Source organism: Carassius carassius, chromosome 24 (genome assembly GCF_963082965.1).
Source record: "Carassius carassius chromosome 24, fCarCar2.1, whole genome shotgun sequence".
Classification (NCBI taxonomy): domain Eukaryota; kingdom Metazoa; phylum Chordata; class Actinopteri; order Cypriniformes; family Cyprinidae; genus Carassius; species Carassius carassius.
In genome coordinates, this window is record NC_081778.1 from 4,783,642 (window position 1) to 4,807,931 (window position 24,290).

General features: G+C 41.0%; 1 protein-coding gene across 1 annotated transcript; it reads left to right on the top strand.

The window, feature by feature from the left end:
• Positions 1-360: 360 nt before the first annotated feature.
• On the top strand, positions 361-23,257 carry LOC132102737 (granulocyte colony-stimulating factor receptor-like). Its single transcript, XM_059507367.1, has 15 exons — positions 361-421; positions 724-1,029; positions 1,383-1,513; positions 2,067-2,235; positions 2,947-3,101; positions 3,195-3,354; positions 4,094-4,158; positions 5,321-5,522; positions 5,625-5,813; positions 7,192-7,290; positions 7,426-7,572; positions 7,678-7,812; positions 21,381-21,477; positions 21,557-21,638; positions 21,777-23,257. Exons 1-15 carry the CDS (start codon positions 361-363, stop codon positions 22,257-22,259), a joined length of 2,481 nt encoding a protein of 826 aa, XP_059363350.1. The 3' UTR covers positions 22,260-23,257.
• Positions 23,258-24,290: the final 1,033 nt, after the last annotated feature.

Sequence of the window (24,290 nt, forward strand, 5' to 3'; positions counted from 1 at the left end):
ATATATATATATATATATATATCAAACTAATGTTCTATACAATGTTTATTGTTATTGTTGAAATGTATTATAACATGTTACTGTTTATTTTCTCTCTCTATGTATTTATTAATATATTCATTAAGTTTGATTTTGTTATTATTTATTTATTTATTTTATTATGTTTTATTGTCATTATCGTTTTTTTGTTAAAAAATGGACTTGAAATTAATTTTCTTTTTAGTTTTGTCTTTTTTTCTTTCTTTCTTTTTCAGAGGATTAGATTGTATATTCGTTCTTCAAAATGTTTTGTCATTTAAAGACTTGCAATTTCTCTGAAATGGTAACAAGATCTCACTTTTATTTTCAGTCCTCATGACAATGACATCAATCTGGCTCGTGTTTGTGCTGTGGATATATGTTAATGACAAAATGATAACAGGTGAAAAAGCATGATCACTAATCTCATTACATGATTATTTATCTATCTATCTATCTATCTATCTATCTATCTATCTATCTATATGCAGCCCCCTTTTTTTTCTTTTTTTTCTGATGTCAGGCTACCCACATATTTTGAAATGAGTTTGTTGTAGAATGTTGTCAGGAATTGTCACGCAATGCTAAGACTTGTGTAATAGATCGGTGTGTTGCTAGCTAGTTTATTATTAAAGCCACATTTCTATCCATAAATCACCTGTGAGTATGATTTAAAACACTGATTCTTGATTTTAATATCCGCAGTGATCCAAGCATCATCATGTGCTAAAATTCACACTCCTGCCACTATGGTGCTCGCTGGCTCACCCGTATCAGTGTCCTGCTCCATCGAGGATGACTGCTTGCTGACTAAAGGCAAAAACTTTCATGTGGCATGGAAGATTAACAACCATTTTGCCCCCAGCAATCTCTCTTACCAGCAGAGTAACAGGACGTATGGTGTAATCATCCCTAGTCTACCAGTTGCAGACGCACACATTGCTTGTGCTGTGTGTGAAGAACTTTTGGACAATTGCCAAATTGTCAATGGAGTTATCATTAAAGTGGGAAGTGAGGATCGTTTTAATGTTTTTGATTCGGTACTAACTATGTGACTAACTACTAAATTACTAGCTACATTCATAGAGCTTAATCAGGGTCCATATTTATTAATAAGTAAATAAAAACAAGTCTTTGGTTCTGATCATTCAACCAGCAAACATATATATTTAACACACCATATTTCCATCATTCATATCCTTGTTTCCATTTACACCAAATTAAATATGGTAGCAGCTCTGAATAAGGTCAATTTCACATTCATGTTTTATCTATAAAATATGACATTCTCAAAAATGTAATAATTAGACTATTGTCATTCCAAGCCAAAGTTAACCTGATTTCTAATTGTCCTTTCTTTGAAGAGCCTCCATCTATTCCTAAAAACCTGAGATGCTCTTTGAATCTAACATCCCCGAGAAGATTCATTTGTCAGTGGGATCCTGGCCAAGAAATGCCTCATCTTCCGACAACTTATACTCTCAACATATTTAGGTACTAATTTCTGCTGAAATTTTCAGAACTGCAGCTTATTTATGAATAAATATCTTAAAAATGTAATGTTTCACTTAAAAATCTAAACAAAGGGGAAAAAATTATTATTTTTGTATAAAGAAAACAAAGTTATTTTACGTATTATTTGTAGTTTTTGCTTTGATGATTTCATGAAATTATGCATTTCTCTTGACAAATATACCTACTGTAACTATAGTGTGTCTAGATATTTTAATTATCTCACTTATTATTATTATCATTATTAAATCAGAATAAAGTCATTTGAAATTTTACAAAATAGTTACAAAATACTATATATATATATATATATATATATATATATATATATATATATATATATATATATATATATATATATATATATATATATATATATATATAGTGATATTTTGCATTACAGTAATAGGAATTTTGGGTTTTGAGGTTAAAAAATACATGGAACTTCGTGAGACTTTTATTCTTACTGTCATTTTGAGTCAATTCAATTTAAATGGTGACATGCTTGATAAATGTACCATTTCTCCAGGGTGATACCAGAAGATGATCAATATGTTCAATATGTGATCCCATCTGTAAACCATTTCCACCCCATTTCATTTGAACATTATAAATTATATTCAGAGATGGAGATTAATGTAACAGCAATGAATGTATTTGGGAACACCACCTCTGAAACCCTGAAGCTGATGCCTGTGGAAACAGGTAAAAAGAGCAATGAGCTTTATTCATCGATCAAGAATTAAGAACTAATGTGAATTTAGTGGCTTAATACCATGGCTGTGCTCCGTTCAAAATTCAAATTAGAAAAACTGTTTATTGAACTGCTTAAAGTGTAAATATTAATTATTATACAGGATGTTGAATTATTTGAACATGAATAAAAAGCAATACAACGGAATGAATTTAAATGGAATGAATTAAATTTGGAAAGAAAGTACTTTGGGTTTTGAATAAATGTGTAAAATGGTATTATTACAAAAACATAAAGCTTGCTATCATAAACATAAATATGGGGCATGTATTTCCAGAAACATTTAATATATTTCTTTTATGTTTTTTAATTTTTTATATTTCACACACACACACACACACACATATACATATATATATATATATATATATATATATATATATATATATTCAATATTTTTATTTACAAATATATATATTAGTAATACTGATATTTTCCTAACATGTTAAATTATAATTAGTCAATAAATTAATTACACCAATGATATCAGAACTTTTTTGAATTGCAGATAAGTAAATTCCTCTTCATGTCATTCCATTTCAAATTCCATTTCATTATCTTGTGGATTGTGTCTAATTCAATTAAATTTTTGGTGTATAATTTTTTCAGAATCTGTGTTGTTGTTTTTTTTTTTTTTTTACTACTGATCTATTGTATTTCAGCAATGTTCAACCCTCCAGAAATTAAGAGGATTGAAGCAGATGTGGTCGGCTGCTTAAATTATAGCTGGGGTATTGAATCTCTAAAATGGTTGAGGGTGCCTTTATGTGTAGAGTTGCAAGTGAAAACAGTGAACAACCAGCTAATCAAAGATCTGGTAAGTGACTGTTTTTCATGATAAATGTTTGTTTAAAAACTGCACTGTATGTGAGTTTTTTTTTTTATGGCTCAAATATTAATTCTGTTACAGGTTTTGCCCTTCTGTAAACAAGAAAACAAAATAAATGTATGTGACCTTTCCCATGGGACGACTTACATCACCACAATGCGAGTGAAGTATAGTTCATTGAGTAAATGGAGTAAATGGAGTGAATGGAGTGATCTGAAAAAAGCCACCACACTTATGAAGGGTAAGGGTACTATCTTACAATAAAATACAATTTTACTAGATTATTGCCTGTTTAGTAGTACTTATACAGCACATATTAATGCCTTATTCTGCATGACCATGTTTTAGAATGAATCCAACCCCATACTAAACTTAAAGGGATAGATAAGCAGGCAGTCTACTAACACTCTAATGACTGCTAGCTGACATGTAGTTTCAACAGCACTTGTAGTAAGTTGAATTTAACAGTAGTTGACTATCAAAATAAAGAGTTAACAAACTTTGATGTTTACTTGACAAACTCTTGTCTAAATTTTTTAAAGAGTTTGCACATGTAGGCCTTTATATTTAAATAATCTAGGTCATGGTTTCCCAAACAGTTTTTGCAAAGGAAATGCAGGGGCTTCATGAGTTCATTGAAAGCTAATAATGTAATGATAAAATGTCTAACAAAAAAATAAATTATTGAAATTGTGGCATGTCAACAGATCTCAAATGGTTGTGATCGAGTCTCGTGCAACTGTGTTCAGTTATACTGTGTTTCGTTGTCTTGATCGCAGTAAATGCTGCAGATTTTCATCATTTTATTAGATTTGTAACAAACAGCATATGAATCTGTTGTCAAGTAAACCTCAGATATCTCCCTGCAAAGTTCCGCCAAAATAAAAGCTTGAGAGTTTAACACTCAAAATTCAAAAATGTAAAACTTTTTAGTGTTGTTACTCTTTTATCTATAAAATATTCATTTTTATGCTTTTCAGCTCCAACTGGCAGCTTGGACACATGGCTTAAAGTGAATGATCAGACCGCACAGCTCTACTGGAAGGTGAGGGTCCTTCTGACAGTCCTCACACAATTTGGAGAAAGTTTAATTTTAAAATTAAGAGGCTAAGCCTAACAGTTACTGTTATTTTAGTATAATTTATGCTATTATAGGTTTTGTAACTATTGAATTCAATTAGATTTTTTTAATTTTTATGTTTTTTCTGTTGTTTTTGTCATGTTTTGTTTTATTAAATATATCTATGTATATCTGTTTTCTTTTTAATTAACTTTTATTTATTAGTTGTTGTTTTTTTCTTGTTTTTTTAAGTTAAACTAAATGAAAATGAGATATATTGCCTTGAAAACTAGCTGAAATAAATATTTAAAAAAAATATATTTTATTATTATATTTTATTTCAGTTAATATTCAGAGGTATGTTATTATCCCTAGATAACAACCGGTAAAAGCTAATAACACAGGCTCATCTGGGTAACAGCAGTTGGCGCTGTACTCTTGCTTGAACAATTTTTTTCTTGGTGGAAGCTTTGCGTTTGTTTAGCTAATAAAATATTAAAACTCAATTCAAAATACATAATTAATTATATCATCCTGGTATTGCGGACTTGCTCTCGTTTCATTCAAAGAGGTTTTAAAACATTTTCATCATAATTATTTTATTGCCTTAATTATTTTTGTGGTGAAATGTTGTGTAATAAGTGGTTTGACTGCACCGTTTACCCTTAAATGTCCGTCTAGTTTGAATTTGCCGCTTGCTAGCAACTACTGTCTTCACGGAAGCTTTGCGTTTAAATATTTCAACTCAGATCAACATTTATTTACTTAATCACATCTAATTATTTACTTATATGGCAAGTAGCTTAACATAGATAGATAGATAGATAGATAGATAGATAGATAGATAGATAGATAGATAGATAGATAGATAGATAGATAGATAGATAGATAGATAGATAGATGGATGGATGGATGGATGGATGGATGGATGGATGGATGGATGGATGGATGGATGCACGGATACCAAGAAGTGTCATGAGGCAAAACTTATATTTAAAAATGTTTGTTAGTTTCTGCAAGTTTCAGGGCAGAGTCAAAAACTTGTTTTTTATGTGAAAAAAATGACAGCATGTCAGATAGTGCTGTCCGAGCCTAACTATTTTTAAACCTGTGAGTTCCCTTTCACCTCTCTGTCGTCTTATTTCAGCCCTCAGAAGATTTCAGTGCCAATGGCTGGGATTTGTCATATACTGTCGAATCAGAGCAACCAAAAAAGAATTTATGTTTTACACGAGAAAACTATTGCTTTTTCAATCTCAACAAAATGGTTCAAGAGGTTTACCTGAGAGCCAATAATTCAATGGGGAGGAGCTCGGATCATACCAAAGTACGAGTGTATCGGGAAAGAGGTATTTGATTGCTGGACATGTGATATTTCAGAGAGATGTTCTATTCACAGTGTATTACCAATGAAATGCTGATGTTTGATGACTTTTATTGTGTTGTTTTAGGGCTGGGCTCTGTCTCTAATTTCAGTGTTCATCCCCAGTCTGAGACGTCAGTGCGCATCGCGTGGGGACGACCAGTGTCCCCCCGTGTCACAGGATACGTGCTTGAGTGGAGACTTCTGTGTGAGACACCGGAAGCTCTCGTGTCCTTTACTCTGATGGACAAAAACAACTCCAGTACCACACTAACAGGTGATTTTATAATAAATAATAATTATTATTATAAACGCTACTGGTTTTTGTATAAAGACGCTTTTGAAAGAAGTGCCTTAAACTCACCGTGCATTTATCAAAAACAAAGCAAATTTATATTAAATGTAAATATATATTAAAATGTAATTTATTGTAATGATCAAAGCTGAATTTTCAGCATTATTATTCTAGTCTTCAGTGTCACATGAACCTTCAGAAATCATTCACATATTCTGATTTGCTGCTCATTTCTTGCTGCTTAATATATTTGCTGCACTTCAGAATTATTTGATGAATAGAAAGCTCATAATAATAGCATTTATTTTAAATAGAAATCTTTTGTAAATGTCATCATAGTTGTTTTAAAACAATATGAATATATTAATCAACCATTTAATATGTCCATGCAGAATAAAAGTATGATTTTTTTCTTCTTCTATTTTTTAAATGTTACTTGGCCCAAACCAGTGTTATTTTAGTATCATTGGGACAGTATTATTTTATTTTTACGGTATACAGTATTTTATTTTTAGTATTATTTTTGTTAATATTTTGAATTAGATTTTATTATTAAGATTAAACACACACACACACACACACACACACACAAATTTATCCATCCCAAAGAAGCACATTTGACCCTCTAACTTTAGCACTCACTATTCTAATTCTATTCTTTAAAAAAAAAATCGAACTACCTTTCTAATCTTTTCGTATTCTATTTTATTTTAATTTATTATGCCCTTGCTACGCGTACTGTGTTTAAGCTAACTGAGACTTGTTATAGCACTTATATATCATTGCTCTTTTTGATTGCTTCCACTGTCCTCATTTGTAAGTCGCTATGGATAAAAGCGTCTGCTAAATGAATAAATGTAAATGTAATGTAAATATATACACATACATACATACATATGTCTGTTTGTGTAACCTTGCCCCAAAATGTTCAATGTGTCATGGGTTGCACAAAAATAATAATAATAATTATAATTAAGCAGCAGTTAACAACATTTGTAATATAAGTAAAACCAAATTAGCATTTAATAATTTCTGAAGGATCATGTGACACTGAATACTGGAGTAATGATGCTGAAAATTCAGCCTTGCTTTACAGGAACAAATTTCATAAAAAAATATAATTCAAATAGAAAATAGTTATTTGAGTTAGCAAAAATATTTCACAGTATTATACTGTTTTTACTCTATGACCAAAAAATGCAGCCTTGGTGAGCAGAAATTACTTCTTCCAAAACCATAATATCTTTTTAGGTTTTAGAAACTGTATCCAAGTGTCAAATTACATCTTTAGCGCCTAATGAGTAAAAAAAAAAAAAACTACTATAATGCAGATCTAATTATGACTGCTTTAAAATTTCAGGGTTGAGGCCTTACAAGCCCTATGAGATCTCTATTTATCCCAAATATGTTGATGGCATAGGACATCCGCAAACCTTAATGGCATACAGCAGTCAGAAAGGTGCGTAGTGCTTGGAAATCACTAATGAATATCTCAGGGCTTCATGTAAATTGGGGGAGTGATGTGCAATAAAGCTGAATAATGATACAATACTGTCATCTAGTGGGCTCAGACCTGAATTTTCATATATTACAGCACCCTCTGTGGCCCCATATTTGAATGTTACGGAAATAAGTCATTCATATATCAAACTTCACTGGGATGAAATTCCCCTTGAGCAGAGAAATGGGATCATTCAAGGATATACCATATTCTTTTGGAATGAGAGGAACAAAATCAAAGGTATTCAAGGATTCAAAGTTGATAACAGATTTTTGGATGGAAGATTTTAAAGTTTTATGATTATTATTATTATCATTAACCATAATGTTTCTATGCTGTTTCAAGTCATAACGACCGAGCAGACCAGCATTGAGGTGAGAGATCTTCAACCACTTACCACATATCATGCCCTTGTGACTGTTCATACGATGGGAGGAAGTTTAAACGGATCATTTGTGACCCTAGCAACAGGAAAAATTGGTGAATATAGTTTTTATGACCATACTGATCGCAAACTGTTTAAATGTGTGTGTGTGTGTGTGTGTGTGTGTGTGTGTGTGTGTGTGTGTGTGTGTGTGTGTATATATATATATATATATATATATAAATATATATATATAAACTCATACATGACTAAATGTACTTTATCAGTTAGTATGAAACTATGAAAACTCAGATGCAGTGATTATGATTTTTGTGTGTGTGTTTATATATATATATATATATATATATATATATAAACTCATACACAGTGTTGGGAAGGTTACTTTGGAAATGTAATAGGTTACAGATTACAAGTTACCCTGTTTAAAATGTAATAGTAGTGTAACTTTTTCAATTACTTTATTAAAGTAATGTAACTAATTACTTTTGAGTACTTTTTGATTACTTTTATAAATTTGTGAAAATTAAAGAATAATAAATAAAAGCATATACATCAACTTAAATACAGTTATCTAATAAGCATGTGTCGTATTCTGTGTAATAAACTCCTGAAATATTGGTGTTTTTTTAAACTGCTGTCTCTTTGTATATGATGATAGTTTTCTCAAAATAAGTAAAATGCACATGAAGTGACATAGAGCAGTTCTAGAAATTATGTTTATGTGCTTGTGTACTCCTATATTGAGGCGGCAGAGGTTGAAAACACTGCAAGCTTCAGTAGGCCTATGTGTAGTAAATGAAACCATGTCTTTGCCATTAATTTACAGGAGGGGCGGACTGAAAAAAAAATTCAGACTGGAAAATTCAAACTCATATAAACAAATTCATGGAAAAAACTATTTTTTGTATGGACCTGACATAAAAAAAGGTTTAAATCTTTTATTTGGGGACATGCAAAATAATTAAAAGTTCTCTCCTGAACTGCACCTTCACTTCTATTTTTCTCTTCAGTCTTTTTATTTTGCCCTGTTATCCATCTCTCTCATGACTTTATTACTCGAGATTGAACAAAACTATACTTTACAATACAATACTCTACAATACTACAATATCTTTATAGAAAAATCCTAATACTGTACACGAGTCATGTTTTTCCCTTACAAAAATTAACCTTGCTTTTATTAGCCTATATAAAAGTAAAATAACCTCTTTTTTTTGCAAATGGATTTGTATTTATTTTTAAATAAATACATTTGTAAAATAATTTTACATTTTTGGTTACCACAGTTAAACAATAGTAACCATTTTCTCTAGATTTATAGTTAAATATTAAAATGTTAATTTTCGTAAGGGTTGTGTTGTCTGTCGTAGCTTCCCCTAAACCTATAAAAAAATCTGATTTTTTTTTCAGCTAAATTACTACTGTAACATTACAACAGATAATAATGATGTCCTTTATATAGTATTTTGAGTGATGACTGATGAGCAATGTGCTGCTGCTTGATTAAATAAATAAAAAAACTAAGACAAAAAAGCGTCTTCCACTCTATATTCTCTCTCTCTCTCTCTCTCTCTCTCTCTCTCTCTCTCTCTCTCTCTTGCATTGATTACTCTGAGTCTGATCCAAACCGTTTGGCGGAGGCGCGGAGGGCGCGCGAGTCATGACTAATAACAATTCATGACATATTAGAGATTTAATTATCAAATGGCGTATTCGCAAATGATCGCTTTAGTACATTCGGCAGGCAATTGTACAATAATGATATTAAATAGTGGGGCAAAATCGGCTGCCAGGCCACCGGGAATTGTCCCGGTTCTCCCGGTGTCCAGTCCACGCCTGATTTCCACAGACACGCAGAATGTGCAAGTCATATATTGCATTTGTGGGGCTTAATATTCACAGACACTAGTCCATGTCATGTTTTGATTCAAGTGTACTGACCTACTTTTGATTTAGTCATCCAAAATGTGGCATATTCCGTCCGCGTTAGGCATTCCGTTTTTATGACTGGATTCTACGAACCAGACTGTATTTCCGCATCCCAGAAATTATTAGGGCGGTATGTCTCAGAATAGTCAGTGCAATTTGGGAAAGAAATCAGTTAAATCTGTATGTGGATGTGTGTAAATATTCAAATGTAATCCCCTTTGTAATCGTTAAAAATTTCATAATTAACTGTAATTTAATTACTCATTTTTTCTTAGTAACTTTAACTAATTACAGTTACAATAATTTTGTAATTAAATTACGTAACGCCGTTACATGTAACTAGTTACTCCCCAACACTGCTCATACATGACTAAATGTACTTTATCAGTTAGTATGAAACTATGAAAACTCAGATGCAGTGATTATGATTTGCATGTTGTCAATGAAATCTTATTTGGCAACAACATATTACTCTCACATACAAATATGTACATATGAAAATAATTGAAAAGCAGTTTTATATGTATATATAGAGAAAAGTTCCCTTTTGATAGTCGTGGCCAAAAGTTTTGAGAATTACATAAATAATGGAAATTGGAAAAGTTGCTGCTTAAGTTTTTATAATAGCAATTTGCATATACTCCAGAATGTTATGAAGAGTGATCAGATGAATTGCATAGTCCTTCTTTGCCATGAAAATTAACTTAATCCCAAAAAAACCTTTCCACTGCATTTCATTGCTGTCATTAAAGGACCTGCTGAGATCATTTCAGTAATCGTCTTGTTAACTCAGGTGAGAATGTTGACGAGCACAAGGCTGGAGATCATTATGTCAGGCTGATTGTTAAAAGGAGGGTGATGCTTGAAATCATTGTTCTTCCATTGTTAACCATGGTGACCTGCAAAGAAACGCGTGCAGCCATCATTGCGTTGCATAAAAATGGCTTCACAGGCAAGGATCTTGTGGCTACTAAGATTGCACCTAAATCAACAATTTATAGGATCATCAAGAACTTCAAGGAAAGAGGTTCAATTCTTGTAAAGAAGGCTTCAGGGCGTCCAAGAAAGTCCAGCAAGCGCCAGGATCGTCTCCTAAAGAGGATTCAGCTGCGGGATCGAAGTGCCACCAGTGCAGAGCTTGCTCAGGAATGGCAGCAGGCAGGTGTGAGCGCATCTGCACGCACAGTGAGGCGAAGACTTTTGGAAGATGGCCTGGTGTCAAGAAGGGCAGCAAAGAAGCCACTTCTCTCCAAAAAAAAAACATCAGGGACAGATTGATCTTCTGCAGAAAGTATAGTGAATGGACTGCTGAGGACTGGGGCAAAGTCATATTCTCAGATGAATCGTATGAAGTGCTTGTAATAATATTTCATTACATCACAGAAACAACTGAAATAAAGATCTAAAAGGAGTTTAGCAGCAAACTTTTTGAAAACTAATATTTATGTAATTCTCAAAACTTTTGGCCACGACTGTACACTCGTACTGCATCTTGCTAGACGCATATGGGAAAAAGCCAGAACTGAAGCCTTTTTTATTCATGCAGTGAAAATGCACGGCCATTGGTTCATGCAGTGTATTAAAAAAAACAAAACAATAGCTAGGCAGCAGAGCTGCACGAGCCTATGGCGATGAAGCCCGCCAAGCGTGCCGAAGCCCACCAAAATGGACGAGACATCTGGATATATAAGCGGGTGTTCACCACAGGATTCTCAGATTTCTTTTCCTTCATCGACGACTACATCTCTACACTGATCCGAAGCAGAGACAGTTTATAAGAGACATGTCACTTCCTCAATCCTCAATACAACTATATAAGGAAAACCCATAACAGCAAAAATGCCGGTTGTGTGCACATGTCCCGCCCCTCCCGCTGGAAAGCCAATCATCTGCTTTTAACAGTCAAACATTTAAGCCTATAGTCTGGTTCCACTGATGTATGCGCACAGTTGAGGAACCCTTGCGCATGCGTAGTAAAGGTATAACCTGTGGGGAAAAAGGCATTTTAAACCTTATTTTGGGGCAAAGTCATCAAAATTTTTCAGCGATTTTTATCATATTTCACTGCTGTTACTATACATGCTGTTATGTCCCGGTGACCAGTGAAAGTGCAGTTCTGACTCTCTGCCCATTCATTTAGATAGGAGCTGGTCTTGTTATTCTGAAATAGCTGCCCGGAGGCGTTGCCAAGATTGCGGCCGAGTGGCACGACTTGCCAGAAACGACTTTGTCTGAAGCCACTCATCGTTGAATTACACCTTCGCACCTGGAATCGAAACCTCTGAGCACAGCTGAGCTGCTTCTCCGCCGCTTCAGCAACGTAGCAGTTCCAGTCTGTTTCCCCTGCCGCTATCTGGTGAATATTAACAGAGCTCACTAAAAGAGCTTGGCATTGTTGCAAATGCCACACTGTTACTGCGGTTTGTGCGGGTCTCCCCTGCACGCCGATGACAGCCACACGAAGTGCGTTTCCTGCTTGTGGAAATCCCATGCAGAAGTTGCACTCACTGAAACTGATTGTTCTCACTGCAAGAACTTCAGTCTCACCTCTCTCCAATTGCAGATCGCTTTCTTCTCAGAGAGCGGCTCCACCCATCACACCCTCCCGTTTTCTTCCTCCCAGGGACGTGTGAGGAAAAAACAGCAGGGCAGTGATCCCATGTGCCTCACCCTCGACACAGAGAGAGTGCTCTCCTGTCCTTTTCTCTCATACTGATCCACTGGTACGAGTGACCTGATGTCATTTGGAGGAAGTGAGGATGAGCTGCTTGATGACAGCATGTCATTAACAGCATCGGATGCAGAGGAGCTGTTGGGCTCTGCCTTTGCTTCATCTGCCCTCACTTCCATTGACTACGCTGAAGAGAATGGGTACAATAAGCTGCCTCCCCTGGATGAGTCAGTGGCCGCGCACCACTGCCTGTCCATAAATATCGGATGGAGAAAAAAAAAGGCTGCTCACCCGTCTAAGCTGTGTAGGACCACTTCAGCTCTCGCTGGAGGTACCTACACCTCAGCTGGATGGGCGGCTTCGGCGCGTCACTCAGTGGCAGTCCTCCAGGTCTTTTAGGCCAAAATCTTTGCTTAATATGATGAAACTGTCCTGGACCCTGCCTACCGCTCAGGCAATCGGGAGATCAATGGTCAGCCTTGTGGTGCTCAAGCACCATTTGTGGCTGACATTATCTGAGATTTCTTGATGCTCCAGTCTCTCCAAAAGGTCTGCTGCTGCCCCTGCTCACCCTAAGTCTGTGCCGACTCAGCAGCCAGCATCTGCTGCCCCCACCGTTCAGCCTGCCAAGACTCAGAAGAAGTGGGAATGCTCTTGCTCGGCCAAATGCTACCCTCTTCCTAAGTACCAGGGACCCCGATCCAAGATTGCATTGGCCCCGTTGCCTCAGGCGCCATCCTGATCTGCAAGACAGGAATAGGATGCGGCCAGATCTCGCTACGGTTGGACTGCCTCTCAAGCAGCATCTCTGAGACCTCTTGACACCCCACTCAACTCCGGGTGCAGAGGGAAATGTGTTTTGTGCAAAATATGGGTCCATCTATGCACCCAAGCATCCAGCCGCTGTTATAGCGGGAAAAATAAAACACAAACATTTTCAAAAAGAGAGCAAACTTCCTCTTCCATTACTTTCAAGTGTTCTGCCCCCATGTGGCCAGTCACTCAAGTTAATTTAACCCCTTATCCCCATAAACCATCCCACAGGAGTGTCAGGATGGGTTTTGGGGATAATAAAACAAGGACATGCACTCCAACTCTGTCGAAAACCCCCGCTTCAGCGGCGTGAACCCACCTCAGTGCAAAGCAAGGATGCTCATGTCCTGCACTCAGAGGTGATGAATCTGCTGGCAAAAGGAGCCGTAGAAAAAGTTACTCCACCCTAGAGCGAGTCAGGCTTTTACAGATGCTACTTCCTTGTCCCCAAAAAAGATGGTGGCCTCCGGCCCATCCTAGATCTCAGACACCTGTTTCATGCCCCTGGTGGAAAGGTCATTCAGGGTGATTACAATGAAATAGATTCTTGTGCAAATTCACTCAGGAGATTGGTTCTTTTCCCTGAACCTCAAGGATGCATACTTTCACATTCAGATAGCCCCCCATCACAGGTAATTCTTGAGATTCGCATTCAGGGTGTGGCTTATCAATACATGTTCCTTCCCTTCAGGCTGTCCCTGTCCCACTTTTATGGAGTGCATGGACACGGCTCTCTCCCCTCTGAGACAGATGGGAATCCAAATTCTCAACTACCTCTTGTTCCGGCCCAGTCAAGGCAGGATTAATATTACACAGGACCCTCCTCCTCATCCACCTGGAGTGCCTGGGACTCAGGGTCAATTTTGCCAGGAGCTCATTGCTCCCCAGCCAACAAATTTTGTTCCTGAGAGCAATTTTCGACTCCTTTTCGAGCCCAAAAGAGAGCTGTAGTCATGCCAGAACGAGCTCTGGCCATACAGAGGCTGGCAACATCCTTCAAGATAGGTGCCACTCGCCCTCTCAAAGCGCTTCAAAGGATGCTGGGCCTCATGGCAGTGGCATCACCAGTGCTGCAGTTTGGTGTGTTTCATATGCGCCCCCTTCAGTGCTGGTTGAAACCACGTCACAGATGCCTGAAGATCAGGGTGAGTCGTGCCTTTGTAACAGCCCTGGCCCCCTGGAAGAACTCTCGTTGGATGGAAAAAGGCATGGAAATGGGGATGGTTTGCAGAAGAACAGTTGTCATGACAGACTGTGCAAGGGCGTACTGACTTTCGGCCACTTGTCAAAAGCAGAAGAAGGCTTCCACTGGAAATGCTTGCAGTATGTCAGGCCTGTCAGTTATTCCTACCAGTCCTAAAGGTACACCGTATGCTAATCTGATTGGATAAAATGTCTGTGGTATCCTACATAAATCGCCAGGGAGGCCTCTACGCAAATCATCTCTTTAAGCTGATAGAGAGCCTTCTGGAATGGGCTCAACCTGCTCAACCGCAAATACCGGGCAAACTGAACCAAGGAGCGGACATGTTATCAAGGAGCAGTGTCCCCTCAGGGGAGTAGACTCTCCATCCGCAGACAGTTCAGAGGATCTGGGAGATCTCAGAGGATCTGGGAGATCTTGGGAGAGGCCGAGGTAGACCTCTTCGTCTCAGAAGACAACTCTCACTGCCCAATTTATTTCTCAAAGACCCTCATACTTCCAATTTGACAGAGGTGCTGACATTTATGCAAGAGCTGCTGAATAAGGGATGCCCGACCTCTCATAACCCTATTGCGGGCCAGTAAGTTGGCAGAAACAACATGGTTATCCGCTTTGTAAGGAGTGCCAGGAGGCTGAACTCGCCTCGTCCCTCTACCGTCCCTTCATGAGATCTTGCTACTGTGCTGAGGGCCCTGCCTTGAGCCTCTTCAGTCTGCCAACATTCAATAGCTATCGTTGAAGACTGTCCTGCTTTTAGGCATGGTTCAGTGGTGCGTCCATTGCGGATATTTGTGAGGCGGCCGGCTGGGCCTCACCGTCCACATTAACAAGGTTTTATAACCTGAAAGTCCTGGCCTTATAGGCCAGGGTCCTTTCCACTTGAAGAGACATGCGCTGCATTAAACAGATCTGGCAGAGAAGCCTTGAGCGTATCCCACTCAAGCTCTCTAGCATCAGTTCATCTGTTAGCTTTCGACCCCTGGGTGTCGATGTAACAGGAGTACTCTGGAATGATTAACCAGGCCGTGCGTGACCTCAGGAACCTCAGCCCATCTTAGCCTTGGATTGATTGTTAACTTCTTATGGGCATTGGATGCTTATGAAAGTTCATACTTTTAGTCGATCTAATACATTAGCATGGCATGATTGTACTGTTCCCATATGCATCTAGTAAGACGCAGTACGTTTGTAGTAACGGAAAGGAACGTACTCAGTTACTAAACGTAACCTCGTTTCCCTGAGATACAGGAACGAGTATGGCATTGCTAGCCATGCTATGTAGCTGCACGTCATCGCTTCAGTCAAAGTAACCTGAGAAAATCCTGTGGCAAATGCCTGCTTATATAGCCAGATGCCCCGTCCATTCTGGCGAGCTTCGGCAAGCTTGTCGGGGTTCGTCGCCATAGGCTCGTGCAGCTCCACTGCCTAGCCAGTGGTTCATTTTTGACACACTGCACAAAACAATGGTGTGAATAAAATAAAGCTTCAGTTCAAGAGAAAAAAGTTTTTTTTTTTCATATGGGTCATAGCAAGACGCAGTACTCATTCCTGTATCTCAGGGAACTGAGGTTCCTTTTCAGGAACTCGAGCTGCGTCGAAACGCTTTTGGGGAACGTCCCTGACGAGACCGACTCTGAATATCGTGTGCAATCAGTCCATCGGAAAGGCGTGACGTCACGGGCGGGGTGACGTAGCGACCAGGAAGCTATAAAAGCACGTGCCGTGCAGCTGGCTTCAGCTTCGAATCTGTCAGCAAGCGCTCTGTGTGTGCATGTCAAAAGTCTGTCCTGTTGGTCCTATTTATTGTTGTCTGTCCCTTAGCTTAAAAAGATCGCTAAAACAGCTCAATATGCCTAAGAATAAGCAAAAGACCAAACATTTGAAGGGCGATTCCAAGCCACGTTACAGATTGTGTGTTCCTCCCTGCCCTCGCTACATTACGAGCGGGGATACACACAGGCTGTGCGTGGCTTGCCTGGGATCGAAGCACGCTGAGTCGGCTCTCGAGGGGGCCGACTGCCCGCATTGCGAACGTTTGCCAATGCGGACGCTTCGATCCCGGAGGGCTCTCTTCGAGGAGGGAGCCTTCACCAGCGTTCCTCGCGGTGCTGGCCCCGCTTCTGTCGAGGCAGAGCGGCTGCTGCACTCGTGGGGTTCGCAGGTGGATCTGTCAGAAGGAATGGAGACGGGCCAGTCCTTATCTCCTTCCTCATCTGCCAGCTCCGGCGCCCAAACCCTGGGTTCGGAAGCACGCTCGTCGGTTTCTTCCCCCCAGGGTGAGGGATCAGCTCTTCACCTCTCGTCCTCCGAGGAGGTCGATGTGGAGACTGTTGCTGGGGATTCGCCACCCCTGTCGCCCCAGTATGAGGAGCTTTTGGAGGTGGTCACGCGTGCAGTAGATAAATTAAAAATTGACTGGCCTGCTGAGAAACAGACTGAGCCGCAGAGAAGCAAATTAGACGAACGCTTTCTGCGGCCGAAGCAACCACCTCCACGTCGGAGCCTTCCGTATTTTCCCGATCTCCATGATGAGTTATCGAGATCGTGGAATCACCCGTATTCGACCCGCCTCTTTGGCCCTGATTCCCTATATTATGGCAACGTGATGGGGCTGGGAGAGCGTGGTTATAGAGCGATGCCACAGGTCGAACAGACGCTCGCGGGCTATCTGTCACCCGGTTCGGCCTCGTCTCTAAAGGCTCCGACATTGCCCACTAAGCCGCTTCGAGTTACATCATCGCTAGTGGGCAAAGGTTATGTGGCAGCAGGTCAGGCTGGGGCGTGCCTTCATACTATGGCAGTCCTGCAAGCTTATCAGGCTGACCTGCTGAGAGATGTCGATGAGGGAGAGGGGATTAAGTCTGAAGATATTGAAGAACTCAGAAAGACCGCTGATCTCTCCCTCCGCGCCACTAAGGAGACCGCTCGCGCAATTGGGTGGTCTATGGCAGCCTTAGTGGCCGCGGAGAGGCATTTGTGGCTGACCCTGTCAGAAATTAAAAGAACGAGACAGGGTCTGCCTCCTGGACGCCCCGCTTCAAGCCTCGGGCCTGTTCGGCGACACAGTTAATACTGTCGTCGACAGGTTCCAGGAGGCACACAAGCAGGTGGCGGCATTCCAGAGTTTCCTCCCTCGTCGCTCTCGTGGTGCATCTGGGCGGGAGATGACCACGCCACATACCGGCTCCTCACACCGGGAAGCGCAAAAGCAGAGCGTCGCCACTCGTGCTCCCCCACGCCGGGACCGAGGGCAACGACGCTCTGAGTCGGGGGCTTCTAGGGCAAAAACCGATTTAAGATCTGTCATCGAAGCACGGAAGTCCTCGACGAAAAGATCCTGACGCCAGGATCCAGAGGGTAGCCCCTGCTGGGGTAGAGCGCGGTTCACCTCATTATACGGTGCCCGTCTCACCTCAGTACCCTCAGGAGGTCGGTCTGCCAACCCTGCCAGAGCTTCAGGGCGCAGCGGCCTCCAGCGAGCGCCACCCCCAGTTACTTCCGCCCGTGAGTGTAGCGGAGCTGGGATGCTCGCCGCCCCTTCGGGGGCCTCTTACACCAGAGGTCAGTCTCGAGAGACTGATTCCCTTAGTAGATTATTTAGCAGCGTGGAAGCTACTGCCAAATGTATCTCAATGGGTCCTGCGTACAATAGAAAGAGGCTATTGCATTCAGTTCGGTCATCCACCACCGAAGTTCAACGGGGTTACACCGACTGTGGTCGGCCCCCAGCAGGCTCTGGTTATGGAACAAGAAGTGAATACCCTATTAAGGAAGGAGGCCATCGAGGTGGTCCCTCCTCTAGACAGGGAATCCGGATTTTACAGCCGGTATTTCATAGTTCCAAAGAAGGATGGGGGGTTGCGTCCGATCTTAGACTTACGTCTCCTGAACCGCTCAGTTATGTCACTGAAGTTCAAGATGCTCACTGTCAACCAGGTTGTAGCTCAAGTCAGATCCGAGGACTGGTTTGTCACAATAGATCTCAAAGACGCATACTTCCACATATCCATCCTTCCACAACACAGGAAGTTTCTGAGGTTCGCTTTCGGGGGCAAAGCTTATCAATATCGAGTACTTCCCTTTGGCCTCGCACTCTCACCCCGCACGTTCACGAAATGTATGGATGCGGCTCTGGTATCCCTCCGTATGCAGGGCATCCGCATTTTAAATTATATCGGCGATTGGTTGATCCTAGCTCAATCAGAGTGGATGGCGGCTCGACATCGAGATGTCGTTCTCGCACACATGGGGGAGCTGGGTTTGAGATTAAACGCCAAGAAGAGTGTACTTTCTCCAGTTCAGAGAACCACCTATCTAGGCGTAGTGTGGAATTCGACCACGATGCAGGCACGCTTGTCTCCTGCTCGGATCGAGTCGATCCTCACATCAGTCGAGAGAGTCAAAGAAGGCCAGTCACTCACTGTCAAACAATTCCAGAGATTGTTAGGGCTGATGGCAGCTGCGTCCAACGTGATACCTTTTGGCCTGCTGTACATGAGACCCCTACAGTGGTGGCTCAAGTCCAAGGGCTTTTCCCCGAAGGGAAATCCACTTTGAGTTATCAAGGTCACGCGGCGGTGCCTTCGTGCCTTAGACATGTGGAGGAAACCTTGGTTCTTGAATCAGGGCCCGGTGCTGGGAGTTCCTTGTCGCCGTGTAACACTAGCGACAGATGCGTCCCTCACCGATTGGGGTGCGGTCATGAGCAGCCACCCTGGCCGCGGTCTGTGGAGTGGTCGCCATCTAACATGGCACATCAATTGCCTAGAGATACTAGCGGTCTATCGAGCATTGAAATATTTCCTCCCAGACCTGAGAGGTCACCATGTGTTGGTGCGCACCGACAACACATCAGTGGTCTCTTATATCAATCACCAGGGGGGTCTGCGTTCGCGCCCCTTGTACAAGCTGGCACACCAGATCCTTCTGTGGTCCCAGGGCAAACTCCTCTCGATCAGAGCAGTGTATATTCCTGGGAGATTGAATGTGGGAGCAGACATACTGTCGAGACAGGGGCCGAGGCCCGGGGAATGGATGCTTCACCCCGAGGTGGTGAAGCAGATATGGAGAGTATTTGGCACAGCCCAGGTGGACCTCTTTGCGACTCAGGAGACATCGCAATGTCCCCTCTGGTTCTCTCTAGTTCATCCAGCTCCTCTGGGACTGGAATCTATGGTACAGACCTGGCCAAGGCTTCGTCTGTACGCTTTTCCCCCTATCGCTCTGCTCCCGGGAGTTCTGGCGAGAGTACGCCGGGACGGGGCCCGTCTACTACTAGTAGCCCCGTTCTGGCCGGGCCGAGTATGGTTCTCAGATCTAGTCTCGCTCCTCGACGGCTCTCCGTGGGAGATACCGATCAGGACAGACCTACTCTCACAGGCGCAGGGCACGATAATTCACCCTCGCCCGGAGTTGTGGAAGCTGTGGGTGTGGCCCCTGAGGGGGCACAGCTGTTAGCAGCTGGTCTCTCAACCGAGGTTGTTGAGACCCTACTCCAATCCAGAGCTCCCTCTACGAGGAAACTGTACGCCCTGAAGTGGAAGCTCTTCACTTCATGGTGCAGAGACCGCCAGCTTGACCCAGCAGACTGCCCAGTTGGTACAGTTCTGGAGTTTTTACAAGCCAGGCTCTCTGGGGGTTATCCCACTCCACCTTAAAGGTTTACGTGGCGGCCATAGCTGCTTTCCATGTCCCTTTCAATGGTCAGTCAGTGGGTAGACACCCCCTAGTTACACGTTTCCTCCGCGGTGCGCTGAGGCTGAGACCTCCAGTACGATCCCGTGTTCCCCCCTGGGATTTGGTTGTGGTTCTAGAGGCTCTTTGTAAAGCTCCATTCGAGCCAATACAAGATATCTCAGATATACAAGATAGACATCTGACACTTAAAACTGCCCTGTTACTGGCAATCACCTCACTAAAGAGAGTTGGAGATCTTCAGGCCCTTTCGGTGGCCCCTACTTACTTAGACTTTGCCCCTGGTATGGCCAAAGCATTCTTATACCCTCGAGCGGGTTACGTTCCGAAGGTTCCCTCTGTTACACCACAACCTATCGTACTGCAGGCCTTCTGTCCTCCTCCCTTTCGGGAGCCAGACCAAGAGAAGCTAAACTGTATGTGTCCAGTTCGAGCACTGGACGCATACGTCCACAGAGCTGCCCTGTGGAGAAAATCAGACCAATTGCTTGTTTGCTACGGTCCTTCTAACAAGGGTTCTCCTGCCACCAAGCAGACCCTTAGTCGTTGGATAGTCGAGGCTATCAACGTCTCCTATGAGTCCTCTGGTCTTCCCCCTCCTTTGGGGGCCAAGGCTCACTCTACTCGGGGTATGGCGGCCTCCAAGGCCTTCTCAGCAGGTGTGTCCCTCTTGGACATCTGCAACGCTGCGGGGTGGTCCACGCCCTCCACATTTGTCCGATTTTACGATCTTGACATGCGAGCCACGCCGGGCTCTTCTGTTCTCTCGTCTTAGCTGTGCTCTTTTGACTACACACTAGGCAGGGATTTGGAAGTCTGGCAGCGTGGGCACATCGTTCCCCAAAAGCGTTTTGACGCAGCTCGAGTTCCTGAAAAGGAACGTCTCAAGGTTACGTATGTAACCCTAGTTCCTTGAAGGAACGAGACGCTGCGTCGCAGAGCCATACTCCCGGCACCCCTGCCGGCGCTTGCTTCCCTACTCGAAGCTGAAGCCAGCTGCACGGCACGTGCTTTTATAGCTTCCTGGTCGCTACGTCACCCCGCCCGTGACGTCACGCCTTTCCGATGGACTGATTGCACACGATATTCAGAGTCGGTCTCGTCAGGGATGTTCCCCAAAAGCGTTTCGACGCAGCGTCTCGTTCCTTCAAGGAACTAGGGTTACATACGTAACCTTGAGACTAGTTTAGTAACCGAGTATGTCTCCATTGATTCAATTGGTTTCCATTGATTGTATACCAGAATCTCAGTGAATGCAGTTCACCAGACAAATTATTTTAACTTTTACTAGAGAGAGAGTATGAATATTCAGACACAGTGAATGTCTTTTCATTATTGAAAATGTTTTTCAGATGGAATTGAAATGGTGCTGTTTATTATCCCAGCATGCATTGGGTTATCACTTCTCGTCATCATTGTTGTGTTTGCCTGTTTTGGGAAACATGAACGGTAAGCATCCACAGGCTTCGTATTTTTGTGTACTAAGGCCAGTACTCTTATAATATAATTTTTGTCTGTTTTTTTATAGTGTGAAGATGTGTTTATGGCCTATAATTCCTGATCCTGCCAACAGCAGTATTAAGGGATGGACCGACAGTGACTCATTGCAGGTATGATAGCCTGGCTTATATATAATTTTCATAGATAGCTCAATATCTGAAATCAATTTCAATATATAGTAATCAAATGGCTTCAGAAGTCAAAGAAATTGCTTAATAAATTCATATCTCAACATGTTTTTGTCCAAGGGAATGCCTCAGTTTAAAGAAGACATGGAGCCTGTGTTGGCGAATCTGTCCCATTTCAGTCTTATTGATCTGGCAGAGAACGAGCCATTCAAGAGTGACTATGTTAAGGAGAACCAGTGGTCACATGATATCGATAGCCATGACGAGAGTCATCGCTCATTCCAGACCTGTGTCATATATGATACGGAGCATGACAATGATTCTGTCCCTTATGCCACAGTTGTTTTTGGTGGTCCGTATCAAAACCATTCATCCTCTCCACCAGCCTACGTTCGCTCTGAGTCCACACAGCCTCTTTTAGGGCCAGACGACCCTGGCAGCCCCCCACCGTATGAGAATTTGTCACCAAGCGGCAGTGTTTCTCAAGTACAACACTTCACTGCATTAGCTCAGAAATTCACTGAAAGTGAGGAGAATGAAGAACTTTGGGATGACTTTCCTATGCTCAGATCCTTAGAGATTAGAAATACTGATCATATCTAAAGAAAAATTCATCAAGTTCCTGTTTATGTGTCTTTTTTAGGATGTGTGTGTGTCACAATATGAACTTGAGTAGAGAGAGAGGGAGAGAGAGAGAGAGAGAGAGAGAGAAGTGGCCCCAAAAAGGATACATTCAAGTCACATCTGAATGTGTCCCAAATCTGATTGATTTGGCTCACAATACAGATCTGTTTTTGGAAGTGAAAAACAATCTGTCCGTAACTAATAGGCCAACTCAGTTTCTGTTTGCTTTTGTTTCATTATTAACTTATCACAAGGTAATACAATTAGATTAAACAGCTAACTTATAGTAGAACAGACCAGACCACTGGCATTACAATGAATGGGAGAAAATGGAACTCCCAAAATGGCAGCTCTAATAAACAATATCCCACCTTTTCCAAGTAGAAGAGCCAGTCAACAAAATCACTTCCTGATGTGTATATAAAACTTGTCTTGAGAAATCACATAGTTGCATTTTATGTTATCCTGTCCTTCCAAGCCTTTTCCCATATCCTGCCCTTTCATTGTAGCTGAAGAGAATGTCACAAATACATTCATGTGTTCTTAGCAGTGAGAAACTCTGGCAAATTTCTGCAGCATTTCAAAAATAATAATATTAAGGATAATGCTCCATGATATTGTGTATTATAGGTTTAAATGAGCACATTTCTGGTTTGTTATTATTGTTGGGGCTGTGAGTGTATATAAGACAAAAATGCTGGCCAACAATAATGTATGTTACATTTTTGCTGTACTTTTAATTCAAAATATTTTATCAATGTGGAAAATGTTACATGTTCATTTACTTCTTAATGTTACCTAAAATTTTCCACATGCTATACATTCATCTTTTGTACAGTATGGTGCTTTGAATTCAGTAATTTGTTTTTTTATTTTTGAAACATTTTAAAATAATAATGTTTGTGGTGACATCTGGCAATGTTACAACACTTTCTCTGGAAAGGACAAAATAAATGATTTCTCCATTAATAATTTTATACTGGAATGTGTGACGGTGCAATGTTTTCAGTATGCAAAGTTTGTTGGAAAACATTATTTTCTTGAAGCTTTGCAAAAGTTCAGAGCTTTATAAAGGTGATGCTGGGTTACAAATCAGCATGAAAGTGCAGTCCACAGTATTTAGCACACTATTACATATTAAGAATTAATTATGTTTTGCAGATGTTTCAAGGCAATGCCAGTTAGCTCTGGAATTTATGACAATGGGTATTAATATATATATATATATATATATATATATATATATATATATATATATATATATATATATATATATATATATATATATTAGTGGTGGGCATAGATTAATTTTTTAATCTAGATTAATCTCACTGTGATCTTGAAATTAATCTAGATTAATCTAGACTAAAATGGCTCATTCAAATTCTGCCCAAGGCATTCAGAATATGTGTGTTACCCAAGTAAAATTGACAAACAGTAAGTCTTTGAGAAGGGGTTTATCAAGCTAGGTGGTGCATTAGAAAAGGAGCTCATCTCCTGTTTCCACAATGCATCACAAAGTGCTTGAAAAAGCTGTAAACTAATTCCACATTGCACAAGGTGCAAACAACCTTACGCGTGTTTCACACATACTCCATCTACAGTGGGTATGTGTTGCATATTTTTTTACGCACCCATGTTAATGGATTCCAGTTGCGTTCCAGGAGCGTTGAGTCTGCAGCAGTGCAGCGATCGTTTACGTACCGAGTAGCGAACTGCAAAAGCAACCTGTGTGAAAACACATCGAGTCCGTGCAGCACCACATATGTAACACACACGGACTGCATACACACTGCAGACGGAGTATGTGTGAAACAGCGTGAGCAGGGCCATAGCTGGGGTCAGCGGGGACCAGGTGAAGGTTGTACCAGTGGGCCCTGTTTGAAATTGTTTAATTTGTATGTTCGTTTATTTTTATTTATTTGTGCTATTTACAAAATGTTTAAGTTTTTTTCAAGTTTGTAGGTGTCAAGGTACAGAAACAAAATAATTAAATGTAAAATAGCACTG

Excerpts from the sequence above, each read along its gene's own strand:
- LOC132102737 (XM_059507367.1), top strand. The coding sequence starts at position 361 with ATGACATCAATCTGGCTCGTGTTTGTGCTGTGGATATATGTTAATGAC. Across the intron at positions 3,355-4,093 it reads AGCCACCACACTTATGAAGG|CTCCAACTGGCAGCTTGGAC; the intron begins GTAAGGGTACTA and ends TATGCTTTTCAG. Across the intron at positions 5,523-5,624 it reads ACGAGTGTATCGGGAAAGAG|GGCTGGGCTCTGTCTCTAAT; the intron begins GTATTTGATTGC and ends GTGTTGTTTTAG.